This window comes from Euphorbia lathyris, chromosome 1 (genome assembly GCF_963576675.1).
Source record: "Euphorbia lathyris chromosome 1, ddEupLath1.1, whole genome shotgun sequence".
NCBI classification, from domain to species: Eukaryota; Viridiplantae; Streptophyta; class Magnoliopsida; order Malpighiales; family Euphorbiaceae; genus Euphorbia; species Euphorbia lathyris.
Window position 1 is genome coordinate 134379231 of NC_088910.1, and position 27822 is coordinate 134407052.

At 33.5% G+C, this 27822-nt stretch overlaps 2 protein-coding genes across 3 annotated transcripts; both read left to right on the top strand.

The window, feature by feature from the left end:
• Nucleotides 1–1171: 1171 nt before the first annotated feature.
• On the top strand, nt 1172–7488 carry LOC136219510 (COP1-interactive protein 1). Its single transcript, XM_066006934.1, has 3 exons — nt 1172–1243; nt 3248–3430; nt 5405–7488. The coding sequence occupies exons 2-3, from the start codon at nt 3361–3363 to the stop codon at nt 7486–7488; spliced, it is 2154 nt and encodes a 717-aa protein (XP_065863006.1). The 5' UTR covers nt 1172–1243; nt 3248–3360.
• A 10602-nt stretch (nt 7489–18090) lies between these two features.
• Nucleotides 18091–25930, top strand: LOC136211047 (COP1-interactive protein 1-like). Of its 2 annotated transcripts, none has more exons than XM_066002569.1 (4): nt 18091–18262; nt 18553–18648; nt 19970–20129; nt 20439–25930. In XM_066002569.1, the coding sequence occupies exons 3-4, from the start codon at nt 20036–20038 to the stop codon at nt 25748–25750; spliced, it is 5406 nt and encodes a 1801-aa protein (XP_065858641.1). In that variant the 5' UTR covers nt 18091–18262; nt 18553–18648; nt 19970–20035; the 3' UTR covers nt 25751–25930. The 2 variants fall into 2 exon arrangements, with proteins under 2 accessions (XP_065858641.1, XP_065858640.1); XM_066002568.1 differs by having other exon boundaries at nt 18568–18648.
• Nucleotides 25931–27822: the final 1892 nt, after the last annotated feature.

Here is a 27822-nt window from a genome sequence, read left to right on the forward strand (position 1 = left end):
GGTAACAAGTTATCATTACCTGAACCGATCTTAGGGTGGCTTTTAGTCAAAGCTTGGCGAATATAGCTACTCATACTTTATCTAGGAGGACTCTTTTGAATACTAACTCGTTTATTACTTTTTTTTATTCCTATTTTTCTTGAGTCTGTAATTTATTCGGACTAGGGCTGTAAATGAGCCGAGCTGCTCATGAGCGGTTCGGTGGTCGGCTCGATAAAAGCTCGACTCGACTCAGTTCAACTTGTATTTGAGCCGCTCGTGAGCACGATTTACTGATTCGGTTTGTAAATGAGCCGAGCTTGAGCAGGACAAAACTCGGCTCGGAAGCTCGCGAGCAGGCTCGATTAGAATATTTATGAACAAATTTTAGTTTTGTAGAAAACTATGTAGTTTTTTGTTAGTTCACAAATATCAAAACTTAATATTATTTCATTTGCTATTAGATGAGTTCGTTCACAAACATAATAAATGAGTAATAGACGAACTATTTGTAAGCATCTTGTTTATTTATTCACGAACTTTGCTTGTGAGCTTGTTTATGTACACAATTAAAGAGTTATTTGCGAGTAAACTTCACAAATATAATTAACGATTTACTCACAAACAATTCATTCTTAGATAATTTTCTTAATGAACCAAGTCCAGAGAGGATTTTGGGCTCGAAACAAGCTCGAAGCTCGGGTCGAACTCGTTGAGCAAGCCAAAGCTCGATTCGGACTCGAACTCGTTAATTTTATAGCAAGCTCGACTCAGATCGAATTCATTAATTTTATAACAAACCGAGCTTGAACAGATCAAAACTCGGCTCGATTACAGTCCTAATTCGGACAATTGTTGTCATCAACTCAATCTCATTTGCTTAAAAAAAAAAAAAAAAAAAAGTTAAAGAGAAGACAAAACACCACATGTCATTACATAATAAATAATATATCACGCTATTTTAAATTTGTGTCGTTATTACAACGAGAAATTGCATCCTAATTTAGTGGGAGATAATCGTAATTATCATGAAAAATAATGGGTATTATATCTAAAAAAGCGCCAAAATTTCCATCTCCTGGCTGAGACAAAAGCATAGATTTAGAAATAACTTTATTTCAAAAAATAAAAAAATTATATATACACAGATTTCCTTTTCCAATCACATTTCCTTTTTTTCTCTGAAAGAAAGAAAAGAAAAGGAAATCTCCCATTTTCATTTGGGATTCAAGGTTATCAGTACCAAATTACATTATTTTCCCAGGTATTTTCTTCATTTTTCTTTCATTTTTTATTATTATTTTCTCTCATTAATTATGAATTCTCTGGCATTTCTATGAAATAATTTAAAAATAAGAGTTAAAATTGTTCTTCAAATTATTGAAGAATTATGGTGGAATATAATCCAATTGTTCATTCCAATGTAAACTCACCTTGATTTTACGGTCTGTTTGGTTTAACTGTTGTTTGTTGTTACGTTTTGTTGTTTACGATTTCCTAAGAAACAGAGATTATCTGTTTTTTTAAAAGCTATTTTTCACGTATAAAATGCAAATAAACGAACACCTAAACAGAGAAAAGATAAACATGATAAACAACATCTTTTAAATAGAAAAAATACAAAAATAAATATTGTGGTTTGACCGATTTGTGAAAACAATCCACGTGATTTAAAAGTTTGTAAATAAGGGTTAGCGTTTTTTACAGTTTACAAACTCAATCATTCCTTCAAAAATTATTATCGTGACTATTTACTCCAAAGTGGAGCAATTTGAAGCAATTAAAAAGACTGGCTTTGCAAATTATTCAAAATTTAAGGTGTAATTTTGTAAATTAACTGAACCACAAGTTTTGTTTAGCCCGAAAATTGATTCACAGATCCTTTAACTGCAAAATTCATAAAGTACAGGTTCCTGTTTGCAAACAGTGATATGTTCTTTTTGCAGTTTACAAATTTAGTCAGTCTTTCAAAATTTGTCGTTGGGACTATTTATCCTAAAAATGAGCGATTTGGAGCAATTGGAAAACACTGGCTATGCAAATTACTCAAAATAGAAGGCATCACTTTGCAAATTAACTAAACAACAAGTGTTGTTTGATTGAAAAATTGACTCACATATTCTTTAATTGCAAAATCCACAAAGTAAAAATCAATGTTCATAAACTTTTAAACTACCATGCAAATTCGCGAAACCGCAATATTTTATTTTTTTGCTTTTACCTTCTAAATAAATATCAACAAAAATTATAAAAAAATAGTAAAATTAAGGTATAATCTTAATAGAAATGAATTGAACCGAGGGTGAAAATATTTTTTTTTTTAATAATTTTATGTGAAATTTTAAAATATTTTAAGACAGATTTTAAAATAGATTTTTTTTTTTTTTTTGTATTTAATTAACCTTATATTGCTTTGTCACTTTCATGCTGTTAAAAAATTGCATCAGATTTGCAGTTTCATGTTTTAAAAGATTTGCAGTTTCAAGTCAAAGAGTACCTAAAAATGGAAGAAGAAATATGTTTAATTAATTACTTAATTTTCATTGTGTTGAACAAGTTGAATCCAGCTATATATATATATATATATATATATATATATATATATATATATATTTTATTAGTAATATTTTCTTTTCATTGCTGTTACGGTTAGCTATTTATTGTTTGTTGTTACTGATAGGTAACAGATATTAGTTGATTTTTCTGTAAAAAGTAGATGTTTCCAATTTTTACCAAACACTTTTTTTTATCTTCTATTTACTTTTAAAAGACAAAACAGTTCCGAAAATTAAAAACAAACACCAATGACTTAATTTTTGTGGGTCATATTATCATAAACCAGGAATTTTCACATGCACTTTAATGAGCAAGTGAATTTGCTCATTCATCGTTAGATATAGGCTTATTAATAAATATTAAGTCATATTATCATAAACATACATAAAGCTAATAATTGATTAATAAATTAATTGCAATACACCAAAATATAATTTATTTATTTTTTTATAAATTTGCGCGCAATGTGCTTAAATTAAAGAAGAAAGAAGAAAGAAAAACTCTTATCAGACCCAAATGTGATTCGAACTCATAACCTCCCTGGTCATAGGTAAGCTCTCAACCACTAGGCTAAGAGCTTCACCACATATCAAAATATAATTTATAATCATTGGATTATGCACACAAATACATCTGAACTTTATATTTTAATACAAACATTTTTTTTTTTGTTATTAATGTGTACTAAATATAGTTTTATTTGATTTTTCAGGTCTCCAATTAATAAGGGCTAATTAATGAAAAATATATCAAATTAAGAAATATTATAATCCAGAGGTTGATTGTGATTTCCCAATTTGATATATGCATCACTGAGACCAAATAATGGAGCCCATTGATAATCATGATACTACTATTATTGAAGACATTGCACAGTTGAAGGAGAATAAATCAGGTTCTTTTTTATTCCTTAATTATTATAATTACTGTTATTAAATAGTTTATTTTATTTTTCATATAAAAATAGTTAAATTATAAATTTTTTAAATATTTTATAGAAAAAATAGTACATCTCAACATAAATAATTAAAAAATTATAATACAGAATACATTAGAGAAGTTCTCTGATTTGAACTTGCATCTTCATTCTCATTAGGAATGTAAATGGATGGGGATTCCCCACCGACAGGAACGAAGAATCTCGATAAGAATCCTTATGGGATGGGATAGGGATAATTTTTTCCACTGTAACGTGGATAGGGAAAGATATCACCGCCCAGCGGAGATCCCCCGACGGATTTCCAATTATTCGGCCGTGATAATTGATTTGTTTGGATGATATAAGTATATTTATTTAGGTGATTGGTTGTTTTCGATTTTTAGTTTTTTTGTGGTTTGGAAAATTTGAAAATGATTGTTAATGTTTGGTACTATTAGCTACTACTTAAGATTTGTAGGTTTTACTGATTTTTTTAAAAAACATAAACAGTGATTCTCCACAGGAAACAAAAAACATAAACAGTGATTCTCCACAGGAAACAGTGAATGGAAATAAGGTTTTTGGAACATTTGTAAATGGGGAATGAGGATCCTCATGGGGATAGGGATGGGGACAAATCTGTCCCCGTCTAACTCACGGGGACGGGGAGTCCCCGACTAGACGCGGGGATAGAAAATGCATTCTCCACCCCTCGTACTTCCCTAAATATCATAGACCGTGATAGAGCGATGATAGACAGTGTACTTGAAACTGTTTTTGGCACAATGACGAGAAACACATTTCACCCAAAATCGACTTCATAGGTTTTGTTTTTTCAGGAATGACTTCGTGATGTTTCAATGAGTTAGATCTATAGATGGTAGACAAAATTCTTTTGTTTTTCTATTATGGAAAACATGATAACACTCATATAAGGACGAACAATCATCCATATAAGAAGACATACCACAACCACTCATAAAGAGAGAAAAAGAACTATAAATAAAAAAACTATCGAATCCACCACCTTAGATTAATGAAAAAAAATTTATTTAAAAAAAAACAAAAAATGAGCTTATCTTCCAACTAAAAGACGGAAAAAAGCTCAAAAACCTGGATGAAAAAGACAATAATTTCTTAACAGTTAGGTTTGGGTCTCAACCCGTTAAATTATAAACTTAAAAAATTGGATGAACAAAGTATAAAATTAATTACTATCTATGTATTCACATAAAATTTTATTCATTATTATATAAATTCGTATATTATTTTAATTTCAATTTAGTAATAATAGTTTTATTGAATAATATATAGGGAAAAATAAAATACTAAGAAATGAAAAAGAGAAGCGGATTATAAGTCATCAGAAGGGAGATTTGAATAAAAGAAAGCAAGCTTATTTTTGTGAGACGAATGGACCTTATCTTTTGCTCAAAATTTTCAAGTCTGCAAAATATTGGGCATTTAATGGCAGTATGTATTTTTTTTTTCTTTCTTTTTAAATAATATCCGTGTTATTTATGCGCGCGCGGGTTAATAATTTAATGTCCCGTCGTGTATTCTATAATTTAGAGTTTATAATTTAAGATTTATATATTAGAATCTAGAATTTTATTTAAATAAATAATTAAAATTAATTAATTATATAATTTTTTTTTTTAAAAATTATATAGTGTTAATATTTTATTGATTCAAATTATTGATATAAATGCATAGATAACGTAGTATGTTCAACGTACTATAAAAAATTTCGTAGTCTATCTCGATTTGTCTATCTCCTTCTAGAGAAATTATATTATACGCCTAGAAAATGATAAGCGGATAAATTATTTTATAATAAAGATTAATTTCGATCTATCTTCTTCTAGAGAAATTATATTATACGTCTGAAGCATCATGTCATTCATGCAGAAAAATGCTAATATTGAGAAATTCTTATATAAATTGCAGAAATTGAAGATAAAGTGGCAAGGATTTTGAAACTCCTGAAGAACAATGGGCAAGACAAGAAAGGCAAAATGCCCGATGATTCCAGGAAAAAAACCGAAATCGTCGGATTAATTCAGGAATTACAAAACGAATACACCAAACTCTATGCACAATATGATCATCTCAGGGGAGAAGTCGGGAAAAAACATCGTTCTAAGAGATCGGAGAAGGAGAATTCTTCCTCGATTCCAAGCTCTGATTCCGAATACTACTCGTCTGACGAGGTAGAAAATGGGGATGATTCCGATACTGAAAAAGTTCAGGATGGTGAATTTCAGACTCCTCGTGAATTTCAGACTCCTCGAGGCATGAAAACTCCTCGAAAGGAACATAAAAGCAAACGAAATCGCGAACATTCAACGCTTGTCAAGGTTCCGGAGGGAAATGAAGCTTCAGGTCAGATAAAGGAGTTAGAAGGACAATTAACAGTTGTCAGAATGGACTTGGAATCGGTTCGCAAGCAGAAAGACGATCTTGAGGTTCGGGTTGGCGAGAAAGAAACCGAAGTGAAACAGCTTAACGAAGCGAATTTACAGCTGAGCAGTCGAATTTCGGAGCTCCAGGTAATGGTAGAAGAGAAAGGAAATCAGGTTTCTGATTTGACAATAAAAATGGCAGAAAGTGAGAAGCAATTCAGTTCCAGGATCGGAATGTTGAATAACAAAGAATCCGCGCTCGTAAAGGCGTTGAAAGACGAGTCAAAAAGTATGCAGGAAGAGATAGCGAAAAGGACTAATTTCGGAAACAGTTTGCTTAAAGAGAAAGAGGGATTTCTTGTTCAAATAGAGGATCTGAAATTAGAAGTGAATTCTCTACATGATCAGAAGCATGAACTCGAGGAGACGATACGCGGGAAAGAACAGGAATCCGGAAAGCTCTGTCAGGAAAATGACATTCTGAAGGCGAAAGTTCAGGAATTAGAATACAAATCTGAAGAGGAGAACACAATTCTGAAGGCTAAAGTTCAGGAATTAGAAAGCAAATCTGAAGAGGAAAATGAAATTCTGAAGGCGAAAGTTCAGGAATTAGAAATCAAATCTGAAGAGGAAAACAACATTCTGAATGCTAAAGTTCAGGAAATAGAAAGCAAATCTGAAGAGGAAAATAAAATTCTGAAAGCTAAACTTCAGGAATTGGAAAGCAAATCTGAAGAGGAAGAACACGAAGCCTCGACCCGGATTTTAGCCCTAAAAGAACAAGTTAACAATCTTCAACAAGAACTCGATTCAGCACAGAGAGAAAGGCGAAAATGGAAGACGAATTCAGCACAGAATCTAACCGAATTAGATACAGAAGAACAAAACAAAACCCAGAAGGAAAAAGAAGACCTGAAACTCTTCAAAACGCATTCCTTAGACATCCAAAAGCTCCGAGTAGCCGAATCGCCACGAACATTTTCAAGATTGTTGAATCAACACACTCTGGAGAGAAAGATCATCGAACTTGCAGAGAAATTCCAAATGAAAGTCGAAAACCAGATGCGTCTCTTAGCGCAGCGAATTCGAGTGGCTGAACAGGTCCAATCCGAAAGCAAAGAGAGTTACAAAAAGGTCGTGGAGAATCTAGAGCAGGAAAACAAAGAACTCAATGGAAAAAACGCAGTGTTCGAATCCGAGGCGAAAAAGGTCCGAGAAATGTTAACAGAATCAGGAAACATCATGATACCAGAATTAGATCTAATGATAAAAAAAGTAGATGAAGAACACGGGAGATTCTTAAACAGAATCTCTGGAATCTCTGATGAAATTCAAATTGCAAGGAAGTGGATTACTGGGAAGAACAATGAGATCAAAAACCTGAAAGAAAACCTAGAAATCTTCAATAATTTTGAGGAAAATTCTGCGATTCAAATGATGGAGAGGAAGATTGAAGATCTAGAGATGAAATTGAGAGAAAGAGATGAAGTATTATCAAGTGTAGGAGAAGAAAAAAGGGAAGCGATTCGACAACTTTGTGTTCAGATTGATTATCATCGCCATAGATATGATGAACTTAAAGAAACAGTTTCAAAGATGCCTATTAGATTTAAGAAACTTGAAAATTAAAATTAATTTTTGTTGTTGTTGAATCCGTTTTTAATTAATTGTTTTTGTACTTTTTGTTTGTACCATAATTTTTAATATATCAAATCTACATGATTTTGATTTGATGGATATAATTTTTTTTTAATCTTTTGCCATTTTAGGTTTGTTTAGTTTGTCAAATTATAATTCAATTAATCTCAAAATTTATAGTTTATTATGTGATTTTGTGTATTTGCTAAGTTAAAGATATGATATTTTTCGTCGTAAAAAAGATATATATTTCGTAACTGATAGTTCATTCGACGCATGAATTCTGTAATAGAAACCCTCAAAATTTTCGAAAGCTTTGGTTATTCGTTATTCGAAACTCACAAATTGATTAATAATATTCTGCTTCGATACAATAAGAGCAAGTTTTAAATAGCTAAAAAGAATCCTAAAGGCAACAAAAATCCAAAATAGAAAACGAAACAAGAATCCTAATTGGCAACAGAATCCGAAATAAACAACGACAACTTAAAAAACGCCTAAAAATAAAATTGCAGAATTAGGGTTTTAGAGGCCGAATTTAGTTAAAAAATCCGAAAAGTCATAGGTTTTGCTCCTTGTCAATTTCCATGCAAAATAGGGTCCAAAATCGCAAAAAAACGACGCTTCACAATTTGAAAGAATTTATTGATTTTCTATTAGATCATATTTCTCCCAAAATCGAATTGTTTGATCTTCGACTGCATCAAAAATTAACATCGTTTGAGACGTTATCAGGGCTCGGTTTGTTTGCCGAAAAAAAAAGAAAAATTGATTGTTGAGAAAAAAATATATTTTCCGTTGTTTGACAACACCAAAAAATTTGTATACTGTTTGTTTATATCTTAGGAAAATATTTTCTTATAACTTACTTAAAATATATATTGTTATATTTATTCATATTTTTTATTTTCAACTAAAGTTTATGGATTATAATAAATGAACTGATGGGGAACATGAAAAATGGTGAAAAACGATAAAAATAAAAAACAAACAAATAAAGAAAAAAATGTGATTTCAACTTCCGTCACCCTCCACGTTCGATTAATGTTTTGGAAAAAAAAATATTACCACTATTTATAAGGATATTATGTTATATATTTTACACATGCTGACTCAAAATTCAAGCAATATAGCCGAAACAAAAGGATATGGTTACCTCAGACGATCCTCGCGTTTTAAGGCAATTATGTGATACATAAAATTCAAGTAGAGTTTTAAAAGTGAATGTTGGAAATTAAAAGAAAATGCATTATTGATTTGATAAATAAAATAAAATAATGGCAAAACTTACTGTATATATTACATATATCAACAACGTATCATAGCAACCTAACATCTTCGAAAGCATCGACTCCTATGACCGATCAGCCATACCCCGTAGCTGATCGGCTACACACGTAGTGGATCGGCTACAGACACAAAATTCCAGAATTCTATTTTCACTTATTTTATCCAATTGAGTAGATAGATTTCTGTTTTCGGTAAATTTACGTTTTAGCACATATTATTAGTTGTTTTATGTTTAATCATGTGAAATAAAATCAATTTAGAGTTACAAGGGGTATTTTCAGTATCATGAAAAGATTAAACCGATTAGAATTGATAAACTAGGTCGTGGATTTAATTGCTATGCTATTGTGTTAGAAAATAGGATTTGAATGAGTCATAATTGATCGAGTTTAGCATCGTAGTTAAATCTGAAAGACGGGTTCCAATGTCCTGCAACTAACGTTTATTTGTTTTAAGGTTTAATAGTTTTATTTAGGGCTAGATTGGTTGTATAGGGCTATTTGTGTCATTTTTTGAAATGTAATTTATTTTCCATATTTATTTATTGCTTTCACGTAATAAATTGATATAAACCGAAAATGAATTAGATTATAAAGGATATTTTAACAAAAGACAAGTATACGTGTTTATTAATCAAACCCTTTACATGTTTAATTCACGAACCCAACTCTAAAGAGATGACATAGTGTGAGCTTGTATGTTATCTAAATATATGTTCCCAGACATTAATCTCAGGTGGCGACTGTGATATAAGTTTATTAGCCTATGATGCGCCCGCAGAGCGGTCACCCTACAGACTCGCTAAAGGATAAGTGTACCTCGTCGTTATCAAGTAATAATCTGGATAAGTCCAGGTATCGAATCTACAGGATTTATACCGCAAGTACCAAACTACTAGGCTTCTAATGTTATCTAGGCTATAGGGGGTTTGAGATTGATGGTTTGTAAGTTAAACTACTCCTAATTAGATTAAAGCTACTCCTAATTAAGTTAAATATACTCCTAATTGATCTTTAGAAAGGTAAATTAACCTGGAGTGATATGAGGTGATACAATAATATCAATCCCAATCCTATTTTAACATTCAATTGTTAATCCTAACCGAGTCACTTGTGCCTAAGGCGATTAACCATACTTATCCTTTTATGGTTCCTAGCGCGTGATTCCCTTGTAAAGCCGAAACTAGCTCCAAGGTTCAGAAATTTGGTCTTAATCTTTTATAAAGTTGTCAATCTTATAGGCTCTAACTTATAGTCAGATTCAGCTCGCAATATGTGCCAAGATAATATTTGGATTTATGAATGAGTTAACCTAGAAAAGCAAAGCGTAAGACTCAGAATAATGATAACAATCAATTGAATAAAACAAAACTTAGATTAATATTAAAGATGAAGAAAGTATTGTCACGATGATACAATTAGCCTAGAATTTATAGAATGGATCAGAGGCAAACAGAATGTAAGAGAGAAAAAAAATCCTTTTCAGGAAACCTGTCGACCAATGCAGACGTCTTCCTAGGACTTGAAGGATGGAAGCCTTGAATAATCCTCTAGAGCATAGAGGTTGGTGTTCTTCAATGACAGACGGAGGAAGGATGAGGATTCTTCAAGGGTGGAAGCTAGGGTTTCTTTACAAAACTAAAGATATTCTAAAAAGTAAAACTAAAAACTAAAAATTGATTGATGAAAAACTGATTACAAAAATTCTCTCTGAAAACTAATCACAAACTGATTAACTCTACAAACTGTCTAACTACTAAACTGATTATTCCTAACAAATTGAACTATTTATAATGAAAAACTAAAAGCTATTTTAATGAAAGACTAAAACCTATTTCTAATGAAAGACTAAATAATAAAAAAGCTATTCTAATAAAACACTAATTAATGAAAAACTATTCTAATGAAAAACTAACTCTCCAAACATTATATCATAAAAACTAATTTATTTCTAGAGATGGAAAATCCAATTATTTAAATACAAAAAGCCCAAAGATAATCTCTAAAAATCTGCCAAAATATTCTGTAGGATTTTTATTTGAATTTGAACTCTTGAGTAGGTTCAATGAATCTGTTCAGAAAGGCTGGGTCCAATGAATCTGGTAAGAAAAAGCATCATGATTCTGATCTATAAAAATCTCCACATTTATCTCTAAAAATCTGTACAAAATCTCATAAAATATTATTTAGATAATTCACCCAAAATTAATTAATTATCCTACCAAAAATCCTTTTTAATTACCAAGTCAAATTTGATTTATTTTTTATAGGTTAATTTCTTAATGTTAGGTACAGATAAAGCTCAGAATAACATATATAGATTAATTCATTAAAAGTGACAAAATATTTGACAAAAGTTAGGAATATTTAATAAAATGCTAAAAAAGTAATTCAAAATCTAAAATTGACAAAACAAGGACAAATTGCTATTAAGGTAAATAAAAGGATAATAAAAGATATAAAATAATCCCTAAAACTGTACTAAAATATAGGGATTTTTGACCCCTATCGGCCTAAAAACATGATAAAAGGCTAGTAAACAATAAAGTAAAGCATACACCAGAAGGGATACACTAAGCGTCGTCCTTAAAAACGTTAAGTGACGATGTAATATTCAAACGTAACCCCTTTTATTGAAACCAAAAGGATAAACGGGTTACATGAGAGCTCAAAGTTGTGTTGCTCCATATTGAAATGTAGATTGGAGGAAGTGTAGAACTACAAGAAGATCTTTGACAAGTTACTTTGTTTTTCTAGGATCTTCTCTCGTGTTATAGAAAATAAAGAAGTAAGAAATAGTCAGTTGAGTCTGAATACAGAAGCATGACTTATACGGTTGTGAATTGCAATAAATACAATACATATTAATAGACTTTGGCATTATAGTTCATCTACCTATTACTCTATATTGTGACAGTTTGTAATTGATTTGGCTCAAAATCTTATATCACATTATTTTGCCAAGCATACTTACATTGACTGTCACCTTACCGCAAGCAATATAACCTCTGGTTTTATACAAACACCTTACATCAACACCTCGCAAAAACTAGCTGATCTTCTCACTAAGTCACTCAACTTTGAGTATATGATGTCTGCTTTGTCCAAAATAGGATTAACAGACACAACATCAGCAAAAACAAGTTTCAATTTGAGGAGGGGTGTAAAAATATACATTATACTCAATCAAATCTCAGCCATTCATTTCACACTTCATCAAGAATTTATCCTAACCATGTAACTGAATTCATAATAAAATTCAGTTTTCTGTTACTCTCTTCTTTACTTCTTTTCATTTCAACTTGTGTATAAATATTACACTTTCTTGTACACAAAGATAAGATGAATATTGATCTTTTTTCTTTTCTCTCTATCTAGTTTTGATTCATGATCTTTCATATGATGATCTCAAAATGAAAAAAAAATACTTAAAGTTGTTTAGAACTTTTTTTTAAATAACAAACTTTATTAAATCAAATCAAAAGAAAGAATATCGCTAAGAAACGATGGTGGACAATCCCACACACCACGCAAAAACTTATAGGTGACCGCTCGTTCTATGTAATGAGTTGCCACATTCACTGAACGTTTAATAAATGAGATAGAACAATTTCCTATATCTCTAAGTAAAATAATACAATACATGAATGACCTCGAGAGGTAAGAATAAGTCGAAATAGGTTGTTGACCGCTTGTATCACTGAAAAATAATCAAAATGAATCTCAATTCCACTGCTATTTGAGGATTTAATCCAACTAATGGCTTCTTTAAATGCTAGAGCTTCATATAACTCTGGGTCAAAGAGTTCATAGAAAGAACTATAGTTGGCATAACTACAATATCTGAATTGGTCACGAACAAGAAAGCCAAAAGAGCTGTGTCCACCATCGGCAAATACATCTGCATCCACATTGCAGATAAGAAGACCAGAAAAAGGTTTCCTCTATTTCGATAGTACTGGACGAACTTGCTGATTTACATACTTCAAACATTGAGACTCATCCATACTCCACTGGCGTTGTTCCTGGAGAGACGAAGCGACAATAGCAGCCACCGGTGAATGATTTTTTTTATCTCAAACCACTCCATTACGATGCTTCCACAATCCCCAAATGATGATCGCAATATCCGAAATTATGCTCGTCTGAGATTGAGAGAGAATCATGATAAATCAGCTTGAACAGTTTCGAACCTATGTCATTCGGTCATCCCCGAAGAAAAGTCGCCACACCTATTGTGCAAATCCACAAGAGATAATAAAATTATGAGTTTTATCTTCCCACACCTGTTGATAGATTGGGCAAATATTATGTAAAATGAGTTCATTTGTGTAGATAAATTGGAAAGCGTAAGGAGACAATGCAAGATTGCATGCCAAATGTAATTTCAGATTTTAGGGGGAGCCTTAATATGCCAAATGGAATTCCATAGGGAAGGAGTTGGAGGTAGAATTGGATTTGATGAATTCAGAGCTAGAAAGTACCGACTTTTAACTAAATAGGAACTTGACTTGTTTCTAAGACATAACCATGAATCATTTCCACCACAGTATTTTTTAGGTATGGAATATATCAATCGTCGACCCCTATTGTTAAACAACCGAGTCTAGAATATGAGGATACCAAGTTTTTCTACTGTCAAGCAGATCGCTAACAATGCCTGTAGGTAAAAATTGAGGGATATGGGGTGTAATATACGGGTTAGCTGCATCTAGTAACCAGGGATCATCCAAAATGTGAATCTCAATTCCAAAACCCACCTTGCGAATTACTCCCTTCAATAGAAGATCCCGACCTACTAGAATACTTCGCTAGATAAAAGAAGGGTTGTGCCCAAGATTAGCAGTAACAAAACTAGAAAAGCAAAAATACCTTGCCTTAAGCACCCGCGAAACAAGGGAACTAGGATCCTGCAAAATACACCAACATTGCTTGGCGAGCAATGCAAGATTGAATAGAATCAAGTTGCTGAACCACCATTTTCTATTTTTCCCATGGAATCATCGTTTTTAATTTTTCAAATCGCAAATTTTGGATAATTCTCTTTAAATAATTATTTTCTCTCTCATAAACAAATAACACTTAAGTGACCTCAAAATAGGGATGTAAACGGGGTGGGGCGGGACGGATAATGCATTTTCCATCCCAGTCCCCAACTAGTCAGGGATTCCCCATCTTCGTCCCTACGAGCTAAACGGGGACAAACCTATCCTCATCCCTGTTCCCATAGAGATCCTTATTAATCGTTTACAGATGTTCCAAAAACGTTATCCACATTCCCAATTCCACATTCTCTGCGGGGAATCACCGTTTATGTTAAAAAATGGGTAAAAACAAAAATATTTAAGAAATAGTGGCTAACAATACCAAGTATTAACAATCATTCTTAAATTTTTCAAAGCACAAAAAAACTAAAAATTGAAAACAATCAATCAACTAATTAAAATGTACTTCAATCATCCACAAAAATCAGTTATCACGGAGAATAATTGAAAATCTTCATCGAAGATTAACGGGATGGAGATACCTTTCTCCTTCCACGCTCCATCCTCGTTACGTGAAACAAAATTATCCTTATCTTGGTTCCATGGGATCCTTATCGGGCATTTCTTATTCCCATCGGGACAGGTCATCAATGAGGACGGATAATCCTCGCCCATTTACATCCCTGCTTCGAAACCAAAAAAAAAAAAATCAAAAATTAAAATTGTTTATAATATCATTTCTATCAATTTTTTTTTAGTAAAGGATTACCTGTTATTTGAGCTATCATATTAATCAATCAATGTTAAAATGTATCATTCTATTAATAAAGAGAAAGTCCATAACCATAATATTTAGTTTTTAAGTTAGCATAACTAAAAACCTTGAAATTTGTATTTACTTTAGCTATGCTAACTTAAAAACTAAATATTTTGTCTCATCGGTTTTTGATATAAAAAGAAGGGTTAAGATGCAAAAATATCCTTAACGTTTTGGGTCAGGAGTAATTTTACCCATTAACATCTAAAATGGTGCAATTTTATCTCTAATGTTGGAAGCCAAGAGCAACTTTACCTCTAACGTTGATAAATTGGGTCAATTTGAGAAATAATTCATCAAAATGTATTATCGGTCATGAATCTTGTCATATACACTTCACACATGCGTTATTTTATTAGTAACAAATCACAAACATATGTTGAGATGTGAAAAAAATATTAAAAATATAATGTCTTTTGTACTAATTAGACAAAAAAATTCAAAAAATTCACCCAATTTTGTAAATATCAATCTCCAATTTTATTATTAAATTACAAAAAAACATTATATCCTTTTTTTAGAACAAATTGATATGCAATTGGTGCAAAATAAAGAAAAAAAATGACTGTATGTTATAATAGTGTCTGAAATTGATCCAATTTATCAACGTTAGGAGTAAAATTGCTCTTGGCTGCAAACATTAGGGGTAAAATTGCACTATTTTAGACGTTAGGGGTAAAATTGCTCCTGACCCAAAACGTTAGTGGTATTTTTGCACCTTAACCCTTAAAAGAAGCAGTATAGGTAGAGGTAGGGCTGGGCGCGGATCCTGGAGATACTGGACCGGACCGAATATCCGAGGAAAAAACTCCGGAATTGGACCGGACCGTTGACTTTTTTTGGAGAACCGAACTGGATTGGACCGTTGAATTTTCGTCAAAGAACTGGACCGAAATTTATCCAGGACCGGACCGATAACCGGATTGGATTGGACCGAACTGAAATAACCGAAAATTTAGCAATAATAAATTTATATTTCATACATTAACTTTATATAAAGAGAAATATTATATAATATATAGTTCTATATTTTGTAAGGTTCGGTAAACTAATTACAATAATATAAATTTAGAATTTATTAATAAGGTATAACATTATTATATAGTCATAAAAATTATCCCGATTAATTCCCGTTTATAAAATGAAATAAAAAATATTTACCTAAAATGTAGGCATGGAGAATCAAACAACTAACCAAATGGAACATTCTTAATCGCCTCAACCATCTAAACCAATTCTACTTCTTGTTAACCATTTAATTAAGTAACAAATATTAGAAGTTTTAAATATTAAAATTTTTAAACATTTTATAAAATAGAATCTCGTGCTTCTTTTATCCATTCTCTCTGCTTCGATTTTTTTCTAGGGTTCTATCTCCTCCACTGCACTCCATCGCCGCTACCACCTCGTACATCGCTGCTACCACCTCGCACGCCGCCACCTCCACCTTTTACCGATCTAAACTCTGGTAAGTTTTCTAAACTCTGAACTTTTATATTTCAATTTCTAAACTCTATGTTGTGTATATTGTGTAGATTTGAAGTTTTATATGTTCTGTGTTATATTTGAAGTTTTATATGTTAGGGTATTAGATATAGGTCTTAATTAATTCACAGAAGCTTCCTCTCATGGAAAATCAATTAGGAAAATTTTCTTCACCTGGTTTTTCAGCCATGGAAAATTGACTAGACAGTCACTCCCACCTTTTCCATCTCATCACCTCTTGTTCAATCGGGTATTATGGGGTCTTATAGCTAAAAAAGCTTTGCTTAATCTGCCAATGGAGGACAACATCAATTTGTGACTGAGATACCGACATTGATGAATTGAACCTATAGAAATGCAGCTATCTTTGAGTGTCAAGATTGGTTGAAAACTTCAACTCAAGCTTTCAAGCATGAAGAAGAAGTTGAAGATCTTGAAGCTATTGAAGAAGGTAATATTTACTTAGCAATTATATTTCATAGTTTTATTTTAATTAAATGTTTATGAATACTAACTATATAAATGTTATTTAATTTGTAGAAATTAGTTCTGTTCCTGAAATTGCATCATCTCTTTTATCCATATTTCAATTGGATATCTAAGGTTTTTTTAACCGAATCAAATGCACTTTGATAAGCATATTTTTTTCCTTTTACTTTTTGCTAGTGTGTTGATTAATTTTATTGAAGTGAAATCTAATTAATTTAACATTTGTTGATTCATTAATATGGTAAATTTTATATGTTTAGGTTGATGTTTGGCTTTTACTGCATTTGCTTTGGAAAACAAGTGTTAAGAAGATTCAATTACAAATTGGGATGATGATTAGAGAGATTTTACTAATGAAGTGTTGTCTTTTTTGAATTAAAGATTGTTTGTTTTTATGGATTTGTTATTTTGTAACTTTGATTTTGTGGGTTTTTTAGCCTTGTTGTCTACCGTAACTTTTAATACTTTGATTTTGTGGTTTTTTTTAGCCTTGTTGTCTACTGTAACTTTTAATGAATGTTGTTTACTTCCTAAAAAAATATCATTTATTTCAAGTTATGTAAATTAAATTTTATATTTTATTATCTTGTAAATTAAATTTTTAATTTATTTTTTAGGACTTAAACTATTAGATATTTATCCGAATCACCGAAAAATTATATTGGATTGGACCGGAACCGAATCTCCGAATCCCCGAACTGGACTGGGCTGAAATTTTGGGGCAATTCAATTCTGGAGATTTATTCTTTCAATCCAATCCTGGAGATTTCCTTTTATTAATCTCCGAATTTCAATCCAATACTGGAGATTCATGAATCTCCGACTTGGACCGAACTGTGCCCAGCCCTAGGTAGAGGCAGCAGATCGTTTTCAAGCTATGACAGATCGTAGATGTCAATTGCCACATCGTCATCGTCGATCTACTTAGTATTAGAAGTTTTTTATTTTATTTTAAGACATTTTATCGAATAGCAATTATGTATTAAAGTATATTTTTTTCAATTAATGCTATTTTATCGAAATTTTTTTTTACATAGAGTTTTGCCCACCTCCCTCAAATCCTGGATCCACCGCTGCATATGCATAATGTATCCGAATAAAATAATCACAAAAGTGCTATTAATTTAATAATAAAACTACAAAAATTAATAAACTTTTTCTAAAGTAACTTGATATAAAGTAACATTTAATGGGTAAATTAAAATATTACTACGGTTACTCTAGAAAATAACCGCACCAAATAAAATATGGTACGTACCACCTGAGCGCGGGAGGCATAAACTCGTGGTGGGCCCAATTATTTCGAAATAAATAAGATATCGTTGTTTATATCGCCCGATACATTCACTAAACCGCCAAACTTCGACGAGAATCGCGATATTCCGGATTAAACGAACAAGATCGCGCGTGGCATTTTCGGTAATAAACGTTAATTCTAAGGTTATTAAGTTAAAGACTAAGGTCCAAAGATTCCATCCTTCCATTGAAGCTCCAATTGCTGTACCTGTCGCTTTTTTGTGTGTTCTGAATCCAAACAAAACAACTTTCTGATTATTTTTTTAATTTGACGAAATAAATCTCTCTCTATCTCTCTCTCTAACTCCTTCTCTCTCTTGCTCTTGCTCTTGATTTTCTCGTCTGAAAGCGTTGCGGTTTAGGCTCTGTTTTGTGGTGGTACAGTTTTGAGCTCTGAATTGGAGGTAATTTTTATGATTATGAATCTGATTAGATGATTCCGTTTTGTTTTGTTTAATTTTGATTATTTGAATTCTTCAACTTATGAAGTTAATTAAGCTTGAAGATTCGGTTTCTTCTGTTCTTAATTAAGTTTTCTTGATTAGATCATGTAATCTTTCATTTCTTTCAGTATGAATGCTTGCCGTAACGTTTTTTTTTTTTGTTTATGTTCTGTTCTGTGCTTCTCTGATGGCGTTGAGTGTTAAACAATCAGCGGATTTCGTTTGATTTTTATAATTTTGAATTTTCTTAGTTTGATTATCTGCAGAATTGGTTCGATATCAGAAACTGGAGTAACATAGCGAGGCTTTGTCAAGGAGAGTGAAGAAAGGAAGAAGGAAATTTCCAGGTAAATTGAATTTATTGCGTTTGACTTAGTGGTAGATTTATTAAAGTGGAATTATGAAAAGAAAGAAAGGAAATAGTACTGGTTATTAAAGGTTTCAATAATGAGGAATTGCTCGTCTTCTGGTAATTATAATCGGCGGTTCGAGAGCTGCTAATATCCGCCGTCGGTGTACTCGACGCGCGGTGGTCCCAGCAGACTCCTGAGGTCGTCATTTCGCATTTGCAGTTCAGCGTTTTTCGTCTCCTTGCGCGAATTAAAAAACTAGGAAATAACAAAAAGAACAGCATGCATTTTGGTTGTTATGATAGCTGTCTTTTCCTGGTTTGAGCAAATAGAATTTACTAGTAGTGCTCATGAGGTGGCGCCAGATCTACGGTGACGTGGTGTGGTTAAAAAAATTTAGGACTGGTTTTTTTTTTTTTTTTTTTTTGTAATTATGGTTTTGTTTAATGAAATTATGTTTTATCATCATCTTGCATGTGAGATCAAAATCAATAATTGAAAGCATAAAATGTTTTTGCATTCTGGATCTAACATTAGAAATGATTTAGATTCTCTGACCCAAAGAATTATAAAGAAAAAACAGCTAGGATTTTAAATTAGTTCTTTTTTTTGGGGGGAATTGTAATGCACATTTTGGACTTGGTTAATCCTAAAATGGACAAATAAATGTCATTCAACGTGGTAAAACTTATTCAATTTTATGGGACAGATATGCGATGAAAAGGGCTGTCCCCCATTATGTGGAGCACAACTCATTTGGCCCGCTAATAATAATAATAACAAAGAATCTATTTGTTAATTTGTTTTATGGCATTTTGGTTTACAATTGTAACCTCCAATGGAACAATAATTTCATATACCTAGAATAGACAGTAGCAACCATCTCATTTTATGAGCACAGTTGAGCTTTTATGGATCTAAGGTCATTTTTGTATATTAGTTAGGCACTTGGTTGCCTGAAGGTTAGCATTGAGCTGCTTAATGGTAAATAACAAAGATTAGAATTTTACCTGTTTAATAACAGAACTACGAAACATTGGTTTATTATTTTGATGGGATCTTTCCATAAAATGGCTGATACTTTACTGCATTTTATCAATTGAATATCCTTTTGGACCTTGGTCACGTTTTCCTACTGTTGATTTTGAAAAAACACTAATTGATTGTGGGTTCTGATATATGAACTTGTATCTATCTGTTAAGTATCCTACATTGGCTATTAGCTCGCTATAGAAGGTAAGAGCCATTGTAAACCCTCCCCTAAGGTATTTTTAGGGTGAGTTAGGTCAAATTTCTAACACTATCTTCCTTTTTGCAGCTTTTGAACTTCTGGGTGCAAGGCAAGAATACATTGGTTTAATCTACTTCACAATTTGAAGAAGAGATGACGAGGCGGAAGTGGATGAATTCTGTAAAATCCTTCTTTGAAAGTCACATTGATCCAGAGCAAGGAATACAGCTAAAAGAAACAAAAACAGGTGATGAGTCCAAAGAATTTTCAGTTATTTTTTACACTCCATAAAATAGCATTATTGAAATGAGAAATGCCACTTAATGCAAGTCAAAGTAATTTGTATGGTGTGCATATGATATGCCTCTTAATAAGCTAGCTCTTTCTTATTTTTATTCATATTCAGATATGAAAATTGCCCAGATTTAAAGATGATGAGCTCAAGCTATTTGTCAAATCATAATTTTACAGTGTGCATATGCATATAAAGGGTCATGTTCAAACATAAAGATTGCCTTGTATAGGTTAGTATTGACAAGTTTCCTGGTTTATGCAGAAATTGATGACAAAGTGCAAAAGATCTTGAAGCTTATCAAAGAGGAAGACCTTGAAGAAAAAGATGGGATATCAGCAGAAAACTCCAACAGAGAACCTCTGGTTGAGCTAATTAAAGATTTTCACCAGCATTACCAATTACTCTACAATCAATATGATGATCTGACAGTAGAGCTAAGAAAGAAATTGCATGGCAAAAAAGGAACAGAGAGCTCGTCTTCATCCAGCTCAGACTCAGATTCAGATTATTCTTCAAAGAAAAAAGGGCGTAAAAATGGAAAGTTGGAAAATGAATATCAGAAAAAAACAGATGCAATAAAGCAAGAACTTGATGCAGCGAATCTAGAAATAGCAGACCTCAAGAGGAAGTTGACGGCTACAACCGAAGAAAAGCAAACTTTAAGTTTGGAGCATACTACATCTTTAAGCAAGATACAAGAATCAGAGGAAATCATTAGAAATTTTGAGTTAGAAGCTGAAGGATTAAGTGGAGAGAAAGGGAAACTTTTGGCTGAAAATGGAGAACTAAAGGAAAAGGTAGATGCCTCTGACAGCTTAGTAGCACAAATGCAGCAGAGATTAGACGAGATGGGTAAAGAGAAGGAAGCCTTACATTTAGAACATCAGGCAATTTTAAGCAAGATACAAGAAGCAGACGAAGTTGTTGCAAATTCGATTCTAAAAGCTGAAAGATTAGATGTAGAGAAAGAAAAACTTTTGGCCGAGAATGGAGAACTGAAGCAAAAGCTAGAAGCCTCTGACAGTTTAGTAGCAGAAATGAAGCAGAGATCAGACGAGATGAGCAAAGAGAAGGAAGCTTTACATTTGGAACATCAGGCAATTTTGTGCAAGATACAAGAAGCAGACGAAGTTGTTGGAAGTTTGACTCTAAAAGCTGAAAGATTAGATGTAGAGAAAGAGAAAGTTTTGGCTGAGAATGAAGCATTGAAACAGAACGTAGAAGATTCTCACATTCTAGAAGCAGAATTGAAGAACAAATTAGAGGAGATGAGCAGAGAGAAGGAAGCTTTAAGTTTGGAACATCACACAGCTTTAAGCAAGATACAAGAAGCAGAGGAATTATTCATCAGCAATTTGAAGTCCGAAGCTGAAAGATTTGATGTGGAGAAAGAGAAACTTTTGGCTGAAATTGGAGAACTGAAGCAGAAGCTAGATACTTCTCACAATATAGAGGCAGAACTGAAGCGGAACTTGGAGGAGATAAGCAAAGATAGAGATGACTTGCTTGTGGAGAAAGACACTGCAATCAGAAGGGTCGAAGAGGGAGTGAAAATAACAGAAGAGCTAGAATGTGCTGCTAATCAGTTACGAGAAGAAAAAGTAGTTCTCGAGAAAGAACTAGAAAGTTTTAGAGAACAAGTTGCCAGTATGAAGCAGCATCTAGAATCTATGGAGCAGAAGTTGCTTGATTTAAGCCAAAGTTTAGCAGTTACTGAGGAAGAGAATAAATCTCTGATGTCAACAAATTCGGGTTTGAATCAAAGATTGGAAGATGATAATAGAGAGAAACACAGCTTGCTAAAGGAGAAAGAGAGTGCATTGAGAAGAATTGAAGAGCTAGAGAAGGCAGATGAAGACTTGAGAATGTCGGCTGATAGATTGCAAGATGAAAAGGCGACTCTGGAGCAAAAGCTAGAAACTCTTGTGAACGAACTCCCCGTCACAAAGCAGCAACTAGAATCTATGGAGCAGAAAGTTCTTGATTTAAGCCAAAGTTTAGCAGTTTCTGAGGATGAGAATAAATCTCTGATGTCAACAAATTCGGGTTTGAATCAAAGATTGGAAGATGATGATAGAGAGAAACACAGTCTGCTAGAGGAGAAAGAGAGTGCATTGAGAAGAATTGAAGAGCTAGAGAAGGCTGATGAAGACTTGCGAATGTTGGCTGATAGATTGCAAGATGAAAAAGCAACTCTGGAGCAAAAGCTAGAAACTCTTGTGAACGAACTCTCCGTCACAAAGCAGCAACTAGAATCTATGGAGCAGAAAGTTCTTGATTTAAGCCAAAGTTTAGCAGTTTCTGAGGAAGAGAATAAATCTCTGATGTCAACAAATTCGGGTTTGAATCAAAGATTGGAAGATGATGATAGAGAGAAACACAGTCTGCTAGAGGAGAAAGAGAGTGCATTGAGAAGAATTGAAGAGCTAGAGAAGGCTGATGAAGACTCGAGAATGTCCGCTGATAGATTGCAAGATGAAAAGGCCACTCTGGAGCAAAAGCTAGAAACTCTTGTGAACGAACTCTCCGTCACGAAGCAGCAACTAGAATCTATGGAGCAGAAAGTTCTTGATTTAAGCCAAAGTTTAGCAGTTTCTGAGGAAGAGAATAAATCTCTGATGTCAACAAATTCGGGTTTGAATCAAAGATTGGAAGATGATGATAGAGAGAAAAACAGTCTGCTAAAGGAGAAAGAGAGTGCATTGAGAAGAATTGAAGAGCTAGAGAAGGCTGATGAAGACTTGAGAATGTTGGCTGATAGACTGCAAGATGAAAAAGCGACTCTGGAGCAAAAGCTAGAAACTCTTGTGAACGAGCTCTCCGTCACGAAGCAGCAACTAGAATCTGCAGAACAGAAAGTGTCGGATCTTACATGCAATTTTAAAGTTTCTGAAGAAGAGAATTCCTCCCTAACCTTGCAAGTCTCAGAACTAACATCTGAGATTCAGAAGGTACAAAGTACGATAAACGAACACGTGATAGAATCAGATCAACTGAAGGAGAAATTGTATCACATGGATAGGGACTTTTCATCTCTTACGGAGATGCACGAGGCACACGGAAATGAGTCATCAGCTCAGAAAAAGGAACTAGAGTCACGAGTAACTGGCCTGGAACGGGAGCTTGAATCGTTAATAGCCCAAAAGAGATATTTGGCGATGCTGTTTGATAGCAAAGTGTCTGAAGCAAAGCAATTGGGAGAAGAAAAGTTGCGATTGGAAGCCTCTCTTGCCGAACTTGCAAGGATGTCAAAAGTCAGCGGAGATCAGTTGTCTGAACTTGCTAAGAGACTTTATGAGAATGAGAAAATATTAGTGTCTAGAGTACAAACTTTGACAGAACAACTCAGCACTCGGATAGTAGAGGTGGACTTGTTATGTACCGATAGAGCAGAGTTGGAGCAACAGATGTTAAGTAAAAGTCATAAAGCATCAGTTCAAGTCAAGGGTCTCATGGATCAGGTTCGTGGATTACAACAGCAATTGGATTCTGTGCACAAGGAGAAAGCTGAAATCGAAACTCAACTCGAAAACAGAACGCGGGAATACCTGATTCAGATGGAAAAGGTGAAAGAGGAGTTATCCAGCAAAACTGAAGATAAACATAGAACCCTTGCAGAGAAAGAAAGTTTGACAGAACAACTAAGCACTCGGATACAAGACGTGGAGTTGTTACGTGCCGAGAAAACAGAGTTGGAGCAACAGATGTTAAGTAAAGGTGATGAAGCATCAGTTCAAGTCAAGGGTCTCATGGATCAGGTTGGTGAATTACAACAGCAGTTGGATTCTGTGCACAAGGAGAAAGCTGAAATGGAAGCTCAACTCGAAAACAGAACTCGGGACATTTCGGAATACCTGATTCAGATGGAAAATCTGAAAGAGGAGTTATCCAGCAAAACTGAAGATCAACATAGAACACTTGCAGAGAAAGAAAGTTTGACAGAACAACTCAGCACTCGGATACAAGACGTGGAGTTGTTACGTGCCGAGAAAGCAGAGTTGGAGCAACAGATGTTAAGTAAAGGTGATGAAGCATCAGTTCAAGTCAAGGGTCTCATGGATCAGGTTGGTGAATTACAACAGCAGTTGGATTCTGTGCACAAGGAGAAAGCTGAAATGGAAGCTCAACTCGAAAACAGAACCCGGGAAATTTCGGAATACCTGATTCAGATGGAAAATGTGAAAGAGGAGTTATCCAGCAAAACTGAAGATCAACAGAGAACCCTTGCAGAGAAAGAAAGTTTGACAACACAAATGAAAGATCAAGAATTGGTGATAGAGACTCTACGCAACGAGAAAACTCAACTTGAAGAGCAAATAAAAACTCAAATCAAAGAGGGTGAACTGTTACGTGCGGAAATGTTGGGGCTTCAGGATAAAATTTCTGAATTAGAAAAGAGTTCAACAGATAGAGGCCTCGAGTTGTCCGCGCTCCAAGAGAGACATGTAAAAGGAGAGGATGAAACTTCAGCCAAGATCGTGACCTTAACTACTCAGATTGAAAATCTGCAACTGGAATTAGAAACATTGCAAGCTGAAAAAGAACAGTTGAAGGTGCAGCTCGAGGCAGAAAAACAAGAAATCCGAGGAAGCCTGACGGAGGTGGAGAATCAGAAAACCGAGTTAATGATCCAGATTGAAGATCAGCAAAAGAGGCTGGAAGAGCAGGAAGAAAGATACAGGAAGCTTAGCGAGGAGCATAAGCAAGTGGAAGTTCAGTTCGAGGAGTGCAAGTCAAATCTCGAAGTAGCTGAAAGGAAAGTAGACGAAATGACTGGTTCGGAAGAGGAGAAGGTGGCTCGATTGGAAGAAGAAATCGAGGACCTGAAAAGAGAACTCGAAGTAAAAGGAGATGAGCTCAGTACTATGGTTGACAATGTCCGCAACATTGAAGTTAAGCTTCGGTTGTCAAACCAGAAACTCCGGGTCACAGAACAGTTACTAACCGAGAACGAAGAGAACCTGAGAAAAGCAGAAGAGAAATATGAGCAAGAGCAGAGAAAACTGGAGGAGAGGGTTGCTAAGCTATCCGGGATCATTGCTGCCACAAACGAAGCTTATCGCAGAATGGTGATAGATGCCTCGGAGATAGTAAACAGTACCTTGACAGATATGGACACCTTGACCTTACAGTTCGAGGAGGAATGCAGCAGATACGCAAACTGCATTTCCGAAATGTCAGTCGAGATTCAGATTGCAAAGAATGAAGTAACCGACATGAAGCACACGAAACAACAACTCCGGAACCAAGCAGGCAATTTATCCGTGCAGCTGCAGTGTGCAAAAGAACAGGAATACTCTCTCAGAGAAAGAGTACAAACATTAGAGGCGAAACTGCACCAGGGCGAAGTGGAGAAAACGAGCTATACAAATGCTATTAGTAACCTGGAGGAGAAGGTAGCTACATTGGGGAAGATAGTGAAAGAGAAGGATGTGGAAATGGTTAATCTCGGGGAGGAGAAGAGGGAAGCGATAAGGCAACTATGCGTGGGGATCGATTATCACCGTGATCGCTACGACCATCTCCGGGAAATGGTGTCCAAGATGCCTGGAAGAAGGCAGAGGGCAAACTAGAAGAAGTTCATTTTGGTATTTTCATGGTGTATTATGTTTCATTACCTTCATTTTTTATAAAAAAAAAGCGTTTGTTGATAGTAACATTCATTGGCTTATTGTGTAGGTATTATTGTTTGATGGGTTATTATTATTAACCACAATATATGATAAAGCTTGCTTGATTGCTCTTCTCATTCATCAAGATTAGATTTTATAAAATTCCTCAAAAGGCGTGTCTCTGTCAGAAATTTTAGAATACATCGGATGTATTAGAGCATCTCCAATAAAGGGTGTCCAAAAGAGTGCCAGCTGATGTGGCATCAGCTTTGACAACTTTTAAAGGGTGCCCACTATTGGAGTGATTGTGGGTGCCAAGGAAAGTTGCCAATTTTTAGCAACCTCTTGACAACCTTGTTTATTATTTTTTAATATGAAATAGGTGGTCCCTCTCCTAGAAATAATAAAATCTGTAGCTTTTTATTTTAATATTTTTAATAAAATAATAATTTCTAGGATTATAATGGCAACTTTTCAAGCAACCTCTATTGGAGCATTTTTTAAATAAAGGTTGCCAAAAGTGATGTGGATGAAAGAGACAATAAAATATTATATTTTGAAATTATGTGTCAAGTTTTGGCACTCTTTTGGGCACCCTCTATTGGAGATGCTCTTATGCGTCACGTATAATTTGATATCACAATGTTTTTATTGATTAAAGTGTGACGTATCAGTGGCTTATACAGGATTGTTCGGTTGGAGGGTCGATTTTACACGTGGTGTGTAAAAAAAAAAAAATTTGCTAAATTGAATTTGTTCAAATTTTTTTCGTATGTATATGTGTTATAATCTGAGTGGTCAATAACCAATTTTTAAGTACCAATGTAAAGCTTCTCAAAATTAAACTTATTGTGTTAAGATTCTTAACATGTAAAAAAAATGGTAAATTTCAAATAAAACCCATGTGGTTTCACTAACTTTCAGATAAAGGACTGTGATTTACTTTTTTTTTTTAAGTAAAGACTGAGGTTTTCAACTTTAGCAAAATAAGGACTTTTTCGATTGATACTATTAAAATCACCATTGACGACTTCAATAATGACATATTTTAAGAACTACTAATATTCTAAGCAACTTTAATTCTTCAACTTTTTTATTTTGAGATTATTTAGATGATGTTTGGTAAAGAGAGAGAAAATTCCAAAAAAGATTATTTTCGAAAATAAAAAATGTAGTTCTATAGCAAATATGATATTGAACAACTTTAATTCTTGAAAATTTTCATTTTCAGGTCGTTAAAGATGGTTTTAATAGCATTAATTCAAAAAGTCATTGTTCTATTAAAAGTGTGAAACCTCAATTCTCGTTTTGACAAAAAGTAAACATCAAGTCTTTTATCTGAAAATTAGTGAAACCACAAGGATTTTATTTAAAATTTACCCTAAAAAAATTGTCTAATAGAAAAAATCGGATTTAGAAAGGGCTTAATAAGCCAAAAAAATTTAGAAATTTAGATTTAAGAATGACCTAACAGGCCAAAAAAATTAGAAATTTGGATTTAACGAGGAGGATAAAATCTTGGATTTAGAGAGGGTTTGGACCCGAGCCAATTTTGGAGCGCTAATTCAACACCTGATCTAAATTTTTTAGAAACATGGGATCGGAACCACCACAACCTCAAATTTTATGAAGAGAGGGGGCCGAAGCCCTCCGGCCATTGATTCCACCCTTGAGTAGCGACAAGGTTGTAAAAAACGTTAGCCATTAGTCAGGCGCACAGAACCCTCGAGGATTAATCATGGATTAGTAGGAGATTAATCAAATTTGTATTTTTATATTTTTTATTTGTTAATTAATAAATTGTTATATAAATTTAATTAAAATATGTATTATATTATCTAACAATTATTTAATATAAAAAACATATATATTTTCATGTGTAACTATCAACATTTCAACAACAATATAACTGATGTAAATTATAATAAAGCAAACAAATAAATTCATAATAAAAAAATATTTTTGTTCATCGTTTAGACGGTGCCTGTGCGGTCTAGGCGGCATCGAGATGGAGCCCAATCGGCTAAAAATCG